The following is a 13,828-nucleotide window of genomic DNA, read 5'->3' as shown; positions in this document are numbered from 1 at the left end:
GTGGCATCAAAGGCTCTTGAGCCCATTTAGCTGGTCTCCCGATCTGCTGTACCCCTCAGCACAGTGACGCAGTTGAAGAGTTGATGCTTATCTGATATGGAAGGACTCTGGATCTTAAAGTTGAAACATACTCTGAAGGTCATGTAGACCATTCCCCTCATCTTGCAGATGAACAAATTGAAGTCCTGAGAGACTGAATTACTGCTGAGGGTCACATGATTGCTCAGGGTCAGACAAATGATTTGTAGCCTAAGACCTGGACTCTCTCTTTCTAACAGTGTTCACTTTCTGTCATCGAACGGCACAGAATTACTTCACTTTCTCTTATATTTACAGAAATTTACAGTTTGGAGGTCCTAGTGGTGGATGGGATATGTGTATAGGGGTGAATTTCTTTAAAAAATTGAACATAAAGTAGGGAGAATAACAAATGGGCACCATGTATCCATTACCTTGTTTTTCCATTTTGCTTATCTTTTTTTTTTTCCCTGAAGAATTTAAAGGCAAACTGCATCATGGATACATTTCATACATAAAATACAAAATAATGTATGCATCTCTTAAAAAGAAAGGCACATTCCTGCATAACTACGTAAAACACCAAACAAAAATAACTACTAATTCTCTAACCATCAGAAACCTAATACGTAGTTGAATTTTACCAGTGATCCCCAAAATGATATTTGTAGGTGTTTTATTCAAACCAGGATGCATCCCAGAACCATGTATTTGGTTAAGTCTCTTAAATCTCTTTTAACCTAGAACACTGAGTCTGCATGTGTGTGGGCAGGAGCTAAATTTTAACTGATGACAGTTACCATTATGAATTATTCCTGGTCCAAGGCAAAACAATGCATTCTGAAGGGAAAGTTTATCGTTTCTCTGTCCTTGCAGTCATTTTGCACATTATCCAAACAAGAAACTTCATTCATGTTGAGTGTTAAAAACAACAACATGGTAACCATAGAGCAGAAAACTACAGGTACACAAATGAGAAAAAAAAAAGAATCAAAGCTTAACACATCAGAAAATTACCAAATGTAGATAACAAGAGAGAAACAAAAGAAGTATAAAACAATCAGAAAACAATTAGTAAAATGGCAGGAGATAATCAACTTTCTCTTTGGAATGCACTGTTTTGCCTGAGACAAGAAATAATTCATAACAGCAATGAATTACTGATTAATTTGTAATAGTCCCTTATGATCCTTTTCATTTCTGAGTCATTTGTTGTAATGTTTCCACCTTTGTTTCTGATTTTACTTATTTGATTCTTCCTTCTTCTTTTTTTTATCCTAATCTAGCTAGGGGTTTGTCAATTTTATTTCTTAAACTCTTGGCTTTATTGATTTTTTTCTATGGTTTTTCTGTTCTCTATTTGATTTATTTCTGTTCTGATCTTTATTATTTCCTTCCTTCTGTAAATTTGGGTTTCATTTGTTCTTTTTTGTCTAGGTCCTTTGGTCATAATGTTAGGTTATTTATTGGAATCTTTCTTCTTTTTTAACATAGGCATTTATTGCTATAAACTTCCCTGTTAGAACTGCTTTTGCTGCATTCCATAGGTTTTGATGTGTTGGGTTTCTATTATGATTTATCTCAATATATTTTAAAATTTCCCTTTGATTTCTTTTTGACCCTTTGGTTGTTCAGATGCACACTGTTTAATTTACACATATTTGTAAATTTTCCAAGATTCCTCCTGTTATTGATTTCTAGTTTTATACTGTTGTGGTTGGAAACAATACAAGATATGATTTCAATCTTCTTCTTGAAATCTTTAAGATTTTATGCCAAAAAATTGAATAACCTAGAGGAAATGAATAAATTCCTAGAAAAATATAACCTACTGAGATTGAATCAGAAAGAAATAGAAAGCTTGAAGAAACCAATAACAAATATAGAGATTAAAGGTGAAATTAAAAACCTTCCAACATAGATGAGCCGTAAACCAGGTATTTTCATGGCAGAACTCTGCTATACATTTTAAGAAGAATTACTACCAGTACTTTTTAACTCTTCAAAAAAATAAAAGCTAGAGGAATTCTTCCAAACACATTTTAGGAGGCCAGCATCACCTTGATACCTATGCCAGACAAAGATACTGCAAGAAAAGAAAACTACAGGCCATGTTCCCGGTGAACATTGATGCAAAAATTATCAATAAAATATTAGCAAGTGGAATTCAACACATCAAAAAGATTACACATCATGACCATATGTTCATGGATCAGAAAATTTAATATTGTTAACATGACCATACCATCCAAAGAAATATACAGATTTGATGCAATCCCTTTTGAAATTCCAGTGACATTTTTCACAGAAATAGAAAAAAAAAGTCCTCAGATTTGTGTGATATCACAAAGAAAACTGAATAACCAAAGTAATACTGAGAAAGAAAAACAAAGTTGGAGGCATCACACATCCTAATTTAAAATGATATTACAAAGCTGTAGTAATCAAAACAGTATGGTACTGGCATAAAAACAGAAACATATATCAATGGAACAGAATAGGTAGCCCAGAAATAAATTCAAACATACCATATGGGACAGATAGGGACACAAGAGGACATAATAGGGAAAGTGTAGTTGCTTCAATAAATGGTGCTGGGAAAACTGGATTTCCACATGCAAAAAATTAAAATAGGACCCTTATGTTACATCATTCACAAAAATCAATTCAAAATGGATTTAAAAATCTAAATGCAAGCCCTGAAACCATAAAACTTGTAGAAGAGAACATAGGAAAAAAGCTCCCTGACATTGGCCTTGGCAATGTTTTTTTTCACATCACACCAAAATCTCAGGCTACAAAAGCAAAAATAAATAAATGGGACTACGTCAAATGACAAAGCTTCTGCACTGCAGAGGAAATAGCAAAAAGAAAAGGCAACCTACAGACTGGGGAAAATATCTGCAAACCGCATATCTGATAATAGGTTAATATCCAAAATTTATAAAGAACTCTTAAAATTTGTTGCAGAAAAGCAAAGAACCTGATTAAAAAATGGACAAAGGACCTGGACAGACATTTCTTCAAAGAAGACATGAAAATGGCTAATAGATATATGGAAAGATGTGCTCAACATCACTAATCATCAGGGAAATGCAAATTAAAATCACTAAGAGATACCACCTTATAACTTTTTATATACCCATTTTATAGGCCAAATTACAGGAGGTTATGAGACCTACTCAGCCATACCTTGAATGGGTGGCAGGGACTGAATTTATCACTCAGCCGTTAACTATGTTGAAAATCCTTCCTCTAACATTTAATTAATTCTTCATGTTTGCATCTCTTGTCATCATTAATGAAATTAACATTCGTAATGGCACAGAGAGATTCAGTTGGTTTCTTCCTGCTCAAAATAGAATAAGTTTTACCATAACATTCTTCTTCTGAAGTTGCAGGCATTCATCTCTTCTGATTATGAGTCATGCAGGTACATCTTATCGAATGAATTAAAGACTGCGTGTCGATAGAATTAGTAGGCACATCCAGGGAAATGGGACACATTTGGAGCTTTGTTGCGTTTTAAATATGTTTAGAGGACAGGGCCATTCTGAGTATGTTTTTAAGTAGAGGAGAAGATGCTGGTGGTGAGGAGAAATGAAAACAATGGTAAACGTACTGATTTTCGAATACTTACAATGTGCTGGAACCATGCTCATCACTTTTCACACATCACCCCATTTATTCCTCATAACAACCTGATGAAGTCACGGAGGAATAAAACGGTTTAAAAAATTTGACCAGTATCACACAATTAGCAAGTTGTGGAGCTAATTAAGAACCTAGATTCCAGGAAAGGAGAAGAACTTTCAAGTAAGAAGGCAAAGATGGGCAAAGATGCAACACTGAGGGGTATAGAATGAAAATTTTTAAGAAATACTTGCCTATATCTGCCCAAAAAAAGTATGAAGAAAGATTTTTTGCTAAGATAATGGGGCAAGAATAGAGAAAGGACTTGGGATAAATGGAGATGCTTTATAAAAGGTACTCTGGGAAATTTGTTGAGAATTCTTGAAAAGTTATGAGGACCAAGATGAAGTAAAGCACTCTCATCCTTAGGGGGAGCCAGCTCGTGATTTCAATTTTGTGACTGCCTCCATCAATGCATGGGAGTTTGGGAGTGGTAATTATGGGAACATATGATACCTGTGTCCTGAGATTGGGGAACGGCTCTCTGGGCATTGCAGAGCATCAAGAGGGCTGGTGGTTGTTAAGGGTGTCCAAGTTGACATTAGACTGTGAGGTTTCAAATCCAGCCTCTGTGATGTGACCTTGGTTCAGCTTCTTCATCTCTTCCAATTTCAGTTTCCCCATTTGGAAAACGAGGGTAATAATTCTTCATCTGCTTTGTTGAGCACTCCCTTCCATATAAAGTGTAACATGTGGTACATGTAAGTTTCAGTGAATGTTGGCTTGTGTTCTTGTGCCCACGAGGCATGGCTCAAACGGTGAACCACAGGATCCTGTTAGAATAAGAGACCAATGAACCTAGAATTAGACTGGTGGCCTGGTGTCAATCGAGTGGTGACAGGTATCAGTCTACGAGTGAGAAGCAGGCTCAGAGTCAGGTAGATGGAAGATGAGGAATTTGTGGAGAAAACTCAAATTTGATATTTTTGAAAGAACCATTTCAAGAGACAATAATATTTAAGGTATCACAGTGCCAGACAGTGATTAAAGGAAATGAAGAGGAAGATCATTAGAGTGGAAGATGTCAAGGAACTTGGAGATTATCAAAAAATTTGGAAGTTGTTGATGAACTCTGACGTTCATCAATGTGGATGGTTGAGGGGCAGCACGGACAATTACAAGGTGCTTCAAAAAGTTTGTGGAAAAATAGAACTGAAAGATGGTATGAATCTTTCCATGATCTTTTAAATTAATTAATTATTTTTTTTGATGTCTGGCCAGTACAAGGATCCATAAACTTTTTGAAGTACCCTTGTACCTAGTGTGCTAGAACTTGCTTTACTTTTGTAAACCAGTGTGTTTTGATATCAAAACTGAGAAACTTCTTAAAAATGATGGACACAGCCAAAGAACATAGTGCCTGGGGTGTAGAGGGTATTGGGGGATATTCAAGCATTCTCTAATCTGGAAAGTATAAAAATGCAAAAACTAAACAAGACTACTTATTAAATTTCGTGAAAGGTAAAAAGTGACAAGGAGTGAATAAAAAGGGCAATGTTTATTTCTTTAAGTTCTTCTCTGTTCCTATACAACAAAACAATTGTTGGTAAGGGCCGACCCTGTGGCTCACTCGGGAGAGTGCAGTGCTCCCGCCACGGGTTCAGATCCTACATAGGGATGGCTGGTGCACTTACTGGCTGAGCGCGGTGTGGGTTGCGATCCCCTTACCGGTCACAAAAAAACAACATCAACAACAACAAAAAACAGTTGTTGGTAAAATCTACTAGGCTGCCTTATCACCCACATACTGGAATGAAGCTGTTGCTGTTCCTTTTTATGAGCATTTATTGGGAGACAGTAAGAGTGCTACACTCTAAGGCAGTGCTGCTCAATAGAAATATATTGTGTCACATATATAACTTAAAGATTTTTAGTAGCCACATAAAAAAAGTAAAAAGAAACAAGTGAAATTAATAACATTTGATTTAACCCACTATAATCCAAAATATTATCATTTCAACATGTTATCAATATAAAAATTATTAATGCGATCGACTACATTTTTTTTACTAAGTGTTCAACATTTGGTGTGCACAATTACAGCACATGTCAGTTTGAGCACATGACAGTCATATTTCAAGTTCTCAACAGACCAAATATGGCTGGCGACTATTGTATTGGAGAGTGGGCTCTAAAGATTGGAATATAAAAAAAAAAGTCAAGAAACAATTTCTGGTTAGTAGAAAGTTACAATATACTTGGCAAGTAAGAGTCATACACAAAGTATCTATCTATCATTTATATTTTAGATCTTTTAATCTATTTGTTTATATTTCTCAACCTTGTTGCAAAAAATACCTAAAGTGGCTTGCATTAAGAGATACACATTAAAAAGAAAAGAAAATGGAAAGGAGAACAATTACTGGTTTTATGTTTAATTCATTTAAAATTTGTTACTTCTTAATTATCAACTTGCCTTCTGAGAAAATGCATCAAATTTTTAGTTAAGCTTCATTTAAAAAACTTTGGAGTGACCAGAGACTGTGAGTTGGGGAAAGTAATTAATTTATCCTGTTAATCTCACATCTCAGCTAGGCAGCTGAGATGGGAGTAGAAATCATATTTTCTTTTCCTAGGTGCACTTGGGAAGCTGCAGTTTAAATCTGGAATCCCTCACTTCTGTCAAATGCATATTCTGTTTGTGTCTCATATCCTGAATAAAGCTGATTACATAACCAGGTCTCCCTGGCAGGTGTGAAACTATTTTTAGAGAAGATGTATCATTGCTTAGAAGTGGACTAAAACAAACAAACATGTGGGTTACTAATCTGCTTAGAACAGGTGAGGCTGACCACATTTCCCCTAGTGGATGAATGCATCCTAAGAAATATTGAGGCTAATTGAATTCAGAACCCTTGTTCATTGTTTAGAGAACAAACGAATCTTCCTCCTGCCTGGTGGAAGAGGATGGTAATATTTCTCTGATGGAAATTCCTGAGACTTTTTTGAAAATGTGTTTTTCAAATTTTAGGTCCAGCACCAGATGTCGTCTCAGACAAAATCTATCAGATCAGCAAAACAATCGAGGAATACGCCATATGTCCTGATCTTCGAATCGACCTGTCTCGACTTGGAAGACAAGAGTTTGACCTTGAAAACAAATTCAAACCATTCAGAGGTACTAGAGAGATTACATTTTGAAGAAGTCAGAATAACTCCAGGTGTGGGGGTGACTGGTTTCTGCAGGGGAGTGCATGCATAGAAATTGTTGAATTATCAGTCTCAGGGGTGACTCTTGATAAATAGGTGGAAACTGAATTCAATGCAGAGAGAAATGACAATGGTCATAGTATTCAGAACTGGAAACCTTTAAAAACCACTTCCCAAACTCTATATCATCTTCAACATAGTTAAAGTTTTATGGTTGACTGTATTACAGCATTTGAAGAATAGGCTGTGAATTGCTGAAACTTATTGACTTTCTAAACAATTAAGGTGAAGATGCTAGAATATCTCGGATAATTAAGAAGAGATCTAGCAAGTCAATGGGGTTATTACATTTCCCATAGAAGGTAGGAATTTCTTTTCCAAGCCAGAACCATGCAGATCACCTTAATTTAAGATGCTAGTATTGATCATCTGCTGTATACCATACCCTGTATTAGATTTTACAAAGGAATTCAATAAGTACCAAATGTATTTAGATAAGTGGTTCAAGAACTAAAGTATAAAATTTGCAAAAATATTATCTTATATTGTAGAGTAAATAAAACTTCTAAAGTACTCAGAGCATAACTTTTTATTTAAAGATTATTTTTGAACCATATAACAACATTAATACTGTTTATGGGCACGTAATTTTATCTTATTGCTTTTTCCTAGAAGATATACAAGTAGCAATAGAACTAACACATCTTCTTTTGTGCTCCTAATAAGCTTGAATACAGTAGGTGTTATGATGGTATCCTTATGTCATAAGTAATTTAACTTAACTTAAAAGATAAAATACCTGATTCATGGCCTCATGATATTTTAGGGACACAGTACTGGGCCAATGCTACCAAATCTTTTTTGAAAAGTCTGGAGTCAATCATTTGCTTAGCTAATGAGCAGAAATTTATTGAAAGCTACATGCCACTCCCTAGAAGCACTAGTGCCTGCTTTTGTTAGTCCAGTGGGAGGCATGCACATATATGTGTGTGCACATGCATGGAATGGCCAGAGAGCTAAAGGCAGGGAGAATATGTGATGTTGAACAAAATCATTTAAATATGCTCGATTACATATGTTTGGAAGGACTGGGCTATAAGATGTCTGAGAAAAATCTGGCATTACCATCAGGAAGAAGTTATCTTTATGTTTGTTTGTTTGTTTATTTATTTATTTATGATATCATCACAAATTTTGTAGTTGTCTAAGAGACCCAAATCTTTGGTGATTTTAGATTCATGACCATTGCTGCAGCCACATTGCTAGTGGGATGAATTTTCTGAAATGCTACTGATGCCAGGAGGTGGATGAAGGGATTCCTGGCTCCTAAGAAGAATTTGGAGATAATTGTTTAGGACCATTTATGTGCTGTATTCTTGTTGTTCCAAGTGTTGAGCAAGGCTTGAGCTAATTGGAAACAAATCAGTCCTTGGCATTTTACCTTAAAGTATCAAGAGCATGAACTGTTTTATGTGAACTGTCAATTTTCAATGACTTCTCCTTGCTTCTTTGTTTTTCACATTTGTGTTTGGTACTATGTGTTAGCTGCTTTAAAGAGCAAATGTATTTAGGTGAGTGGTTCAATAATTGAAGAGCTAGAATGAAATTGCCATAAGTCTTATCCTATATTGTAGAGTGAGTAAAACTTGTAAAGTATGCAGGACATAACTTTTTATTTTACAGATTAATTTTTTTTATTGTGATGTAATATGCACAACATAATTTACATGGCATAACATTTACCATTTTAACCATTTTTAGGTGTACAGTTTATATGGATCCATTTTTGGTTATTTTATAGATTAATATGTCCCTCTCATGTCAAAAGATAATTATTTTATTATTATATTCATGTTCCTTAAAAAGTAATGACATTATATTTAAATGGATACACATACTACATTGATCTAAGTGTAAGGAAATATTTTTAGATGTGTATTTGACCAGATGAAGGGATAATATTATATCACATATTAAAATCTCATCCATTAAGTATTACACCCAAATTTACTGAAAATTATCAAAGGTAGATTGTTATTATCTTCAGTGCAGGTTTAAATATTTCAGGGTTCTGAAGTAGTATGTATTTGAAAACTTTGTAAAACAATATAAAAAAATTTTCAAAATTTAATTATGAATTGGGCTCCTGAACTAATTTTAGTGCCTATGGAGTCAAATATTTACTATTTCCAGAAGTACTTTGTGAGCGTTAATTAGTTACTGATTGCCAAGTTTGAAAAATGTAATGTTAGTCGTAATCTAGTTTTTTTGAATGTCAAATAAATGGAAAAGATTTGTTTTGAATTCCTAGTCACTGGTGATACCAGACACTGGAGAGCATTTGTCTTTAATAAGGATTTCTAAATATTTGGCATTCATCTGGAAACTGGGTACTAGATTGGGTATGAGAGAGATTTCATGCAAACTCAGGAGTATATCCTTCATCACCAATTCCACACTAGGATCTGGTAGGCACAATGGCATTTGGAAAATAGGGGTCACTGCTGAGGTCACTCCTTGATTTGTTTCACACCATCTGAGTCATTCTTTGGCCAGCCCCCACAGGAAAGGCAACTGGATGTGCCAGGATGCCTCTCAGCATTGAGATGTGTGCATGTTTTGAGACAGAGTTGGCAGAAAGAATGTGGAGGCAGGGGTAACAGGGCACATTTCTTTCTATCTTATTCTTGTGGTTGATTTTTCACTTGCAAAGAAGAATTTATATCTTGATATTATTTACACCTATTGATCATTTGAAAAGTTTGTAGCATCTTGATTGTGCCTTGATTTGCAATTTTGTCTACAAATGGACACTTCACTTCCCACATAATGTATGGGATTATGATGTGATTGTGATCAGAATTTCATGCTATTAGGGTACTGATTGTGTTTTATGCTTCCAAGTATCTTTCCTGAGTACAGACACTGACATTTCTCTGTCTTTAGTGGAGATAGTGGACCCAGTGGATATCTATCTCAACCTCCTTCGGACCATCTTTGACTTTAATGCCATCAAGAGTTTGCTCACTGGGCCAGGCCAACTGAAGATCCGCGTTGATGCAATGCATGGAGGTAAGCTCATGGTTTTCTACAAATCAGTGGGCAGGAAATGTTGGGGAGACCTCTACACATGATGGGTTTCTGAGATTATGAGGAAAGTTGCATTAATAGATATTCACACAACATCTGTATGTTTAGATATTTGGAATGTTCTGGAAAGCTTCAAGACTCTAATTCCTCTCTTTGGTTGTGAATAAAAACAAAAGTTGAACAAATGAGTTTGAAGCTATGCCTGTGAGAGTGTGGGGTGGGTAGAGTAGTCATTCATTTATTTACTGTTTGATCACAGTAGTGCATGCCATGGTTTCTTTTCTTTTTTTTTGTTTTTGTTTTTTGGTCATTGATTTTCTATTAACATTTATTTCCTCACCACTTTTTAAAAAAGTAATATTGTTTTATTTATTTATTTTTAAAGATGCTATATTTTTAACAGTCAAGTAGTTCAAAGTTTATTATTTAAAAAATCTGCCTCCAATGCCTTCCTTCCCCTAATTTCCTACTTCCCAGAGTCAACCTTTTTCAACAATTTTAGCTATTTCTTTTAGTATTTATCTCCTTATCACTAAATACCGTGAATATACATTTCCTTGTTGATTTTTCAGCTGTGAGGATTACTGACTTCATACTATGGAAGGTGAGATTGTAGCTCTTTTTCACCCTCTCCACCCACCAAATCCAAACATACTTCCCTAAATTAATTATATCGTCAGCTTGGTAAAATCAGTATTCCGTATTTACATTATTACAACCCTACTAAGCCATGCAACAAACTATAATTATATTTCCTTTGTAGCACACCTTTTTGATTTCCTTGGAATAAGTAATTATCTTGTTTTCTCTTTGCTTAGTTTTTGTTAAATGTATTTACTGCTATTAGCCCCCAAACTCTCCCCTGGTGTCTAAATCTTCTCTCACTTCATTTTATGATGATCTGCCCCTCTCTGCCCTGGTTGTTTCTGCTCTTGTCCTGGAGTCTCCACTTATCACCATTGTAGCAATTTTCTTTACCCTTCTTTTATATTCAATTTCCTGTTTCCTTGTTCCTTTTTCTTCCACTTTCTTTATTTACTCCTATATTTTGGAGGAACACATTCTCTAGTTCAGCGAGAGAAAGTGGGTAAATATTTTGTCACTGCATATCTAAAATATCTTTTTTCTGTGCTCTCTCTTGATTGACGTTTGTCTGAATATAGAAATTGAAGTTGGATATTAGTTTCCTTTAGAAGTTTGAGGGCATTGTCCACTGCTTTATAGCCATTAGCTGGAAGTTTTCTGGAATTACTTCTTGGATGATTTCCTCTGTTTCTATTTCCTTTCTTTCCAGAGTGGCTATTGTTTAGATATTGGCCCTGTTGGACTGATCCTTTAATTATCCTATTCTTCCCTTCATCTCTCAATTTTTCATCTCTTCATTTTGTTCTACTTTCTGGGATATTTCCTCAACTTTATCTTCTAGTCCTTCCATTAAGCTTTTAAGTTCCACTGTCATTTTTCAAATATCCCCAAACATTTTGCTTTTGTTTTCCAAATATTCTTTTTAAAAAAAATAACATCCTAGTCATGTTTCATGGATGCCATATCTTTAAAAGTCAGATTTACTGAGGTGTAATTTATATACAGTAAAACTCACTCATTGTAGGGATATAGTCTGATGAGGGTTGACAAACATATGAAGTCAAGTAACCACTATCACACGATATAGAAAATTTCCATCACTCCAAGAAGTTCCTTTTGGCCCTTTGTAGCCAAACTCCTCCCCAAGCCTCTGGCAACCACTTATCTGCTTTCTGCCCCCATAGTTTTGCCTTTTCCAGAAAGCCATATAAATGGAAGCATACAATATGTAGACTTTTACTTCAGACCTCTTTCACTTAGTGCGTTTTTGAGATACATTCACAACATTGCATGTATCATGTAGTTGTTCCTTGTTACTGCTGAGTAGTATTCCATTGTATTGTGATACCACAGTTTGTTTATCCATCTTGTGGTTGATAAAAATTAGCCTCCTCCTCCCCCTCCCACCAGTTTTTGGCTATTACAAATAAAGCTGCTATAAACGTTCATGAACAAGTCTTTATGGGGCACATATGTTTTCATTTGTCTTGGGTAAATACCTGAGTGGGATTGCTGAGTCATATGATAAATACATGCTTAACTCTATCAAAATTTGCCAAACTGTTTTCCAAAATAGCTGAACCATTTACACCACCAGCAATGCATGAGGGTCCAGTTTCTCTGCATCCTTGCTAGCACATGGTATTGCCAGTCTTTTCCATTTCAGCCATTTTACTCTATTTTGTTAATCTCTATTAAAATATTACTGATATTTTCTAGAAAGTTTTCTTCTCCCTGTATAATTTATATTTCCTCCAGGTTTCTTTTTACTCTTTGTTTTAGCCTCACATTAAATGCATTCCTCAAAATTTTGGTGATCCTTGGCTGTCTGGAATGTTTAAGAGTGAGGCACTAAAAATACTGTTGGGACTCTGAGCCCATTTTCTGAGCCCAGGAAAGTCCAAAGTCTGTCATCCATGGACTTTAAGGGCTTCTGGTTGGGCTGCTTTATTCTTCCCTGCTGGGCTGGTCATATTTCCCAGAAAAAGATATTTCAGGTTTTTCTTTTAGCATTCTGTTGGCCTAGAGGGAAGATAGCTTTTCTTTCCAAATAATTTGAGTAATATTTCTGGGTCTGAGCATCATTGCCTGGCTTGTACTATATGTCCATCTCCAAATCAATCACTCTGGCTGGGGGGTGGAGGACACGAATCGGGCAGATCTAGGTTACCTCCTTAGCTTTAGGGAAAGTGGGATTTAGCCATTTCAAGACCATATGAACTGAGATGGGGAAGGGAGTGGTTTTCCAAAAGAAACTCAAACTGCGGCTCTAGAGGAAGGGGAAAGGGCAGGCAAAATCAAGAGATGTTTAGTGTTTGAAGATTGTGTTGTACTGGCGGAAACTAAATGAAAAGCAACATTCTACATACATTTCAGCTAGCAGGATTACATGCTTGTCCGCAAATGTGCCTTAGGTTCCACCTCAGACCCTGTTCCCTTGCTCCTAATATTCCTTCCATTGGATGGCCTCCCCACTCCCCACCTCTGTCCAATTTATATGCTTCCTTCAAGTCCCCCCAAATGCTGCTTTCTCCTTGAAGCCTTACTTGTGGTCATTGCGTCTGTTAAGCCCTTGGATTTAATTATTTCATGAATGTGTACTGACTGGCCCCTCTTTTTTAGTCTGACCACTACAGTCACTCATTTGTAGATTTGACTCATCACATGACTAGATTAAGAGCACAGTAATGTAGGAACTATGTTTTGCATCCCTTCAATATAATCCCTTCAGTTCCTAACACAGGAGGTCCATGTTAGGCACTCCATAAATGTTCATTGAACTGGAAAATACTATTCCTTAGTATTTATTTTGTGAGATGTGCTTAGTTTTATATGATTCAGTGGTTTACAGTATTTAATTATACATTTGGCATAGTTCAAACAATTACAGAGACAAAGAACATTGCTAAAGCCCTTTAGTGCTTTTGCGTATATTCAGCTAAAGCTTTTAATACGTGAAAAGAAACAGACAATAAATCATTATTATGAAGTTGATTTTTTTTTCTGGCAACATCTTAGAAACATTTTGAGAGAAAAATTTTGTGTAACTAGATTATTGAATATATCTTCTATATGCCTAAAACAGTCTCTGGCACATAGTAAATGCTCAATAAATACCTGAAGTGACCATTACTCTATGTTGTGTCTTGAAAAAGCCTGTAGAATTTATGTTTTTTTTCTGGGCTATTAAATGGTATTTCTTTTTCTAGCCAGAACAAAATAACTCTGGGAGCAGGATTCTGCAAATATTTCACATTGCTGTGTATCTCTTTTTAGTAATGGGACCGTACGT

General features: G+C 35.5%; 1 protein-coding gene across 2 annotated transcripts in view; it reads left to right on the top strand.

Annotated features, from left to right (window-relative positions):
* PGM5 (phosphoglucomutase 5) overlaps positions 1-13,828 on the top strand; it is a 179,717-nt gene that overhangs the window by 21,230 nt on the left and 144,659 nt on the right. For both annotated transcript variants that reach the window (XM_063080437.1, XM_063080438.1), the window contains 3 exons: positions 6,683-6,829; positions 9,808-9,933; positions 13,813-13,828. The exon at positions 13,813-13,828 is cut by the window's right edge and continues 175 nt beyond it. In XM_063080437.1, coding sequence (XP_062936507.1) covers positions 6,683-6,829; positions 9,808-9,933; positions 13,813-13,828 — 289 coding nt within the window. The remainder of the gene's footprint in view (positions 1-6,682; positions 6,830-9,807; positions 9,934-13,812) is intronic.

The sequence above is a fragment of the Cynocephalus volans genome, chromosome 16 (genome assembly GCF_027409185.1).
Source record: "Cynocephalus volans isolate mCynVol1 chromosome 16, mCynVol1.pri, whole genome shotgun sequence".
NCBI classification, from domain to species: domain Eukaryota; kingdom Metazoa; phylum Chordata; class Mammalia; order Dermoptera; family Cynocephalidae; genus Cynocephalus; species Cynocephalus volans.
Note: the sequence above shows the minus strand (reverse complement) of the source record. Positions and strands in the feature narration are given on the sequence as shown.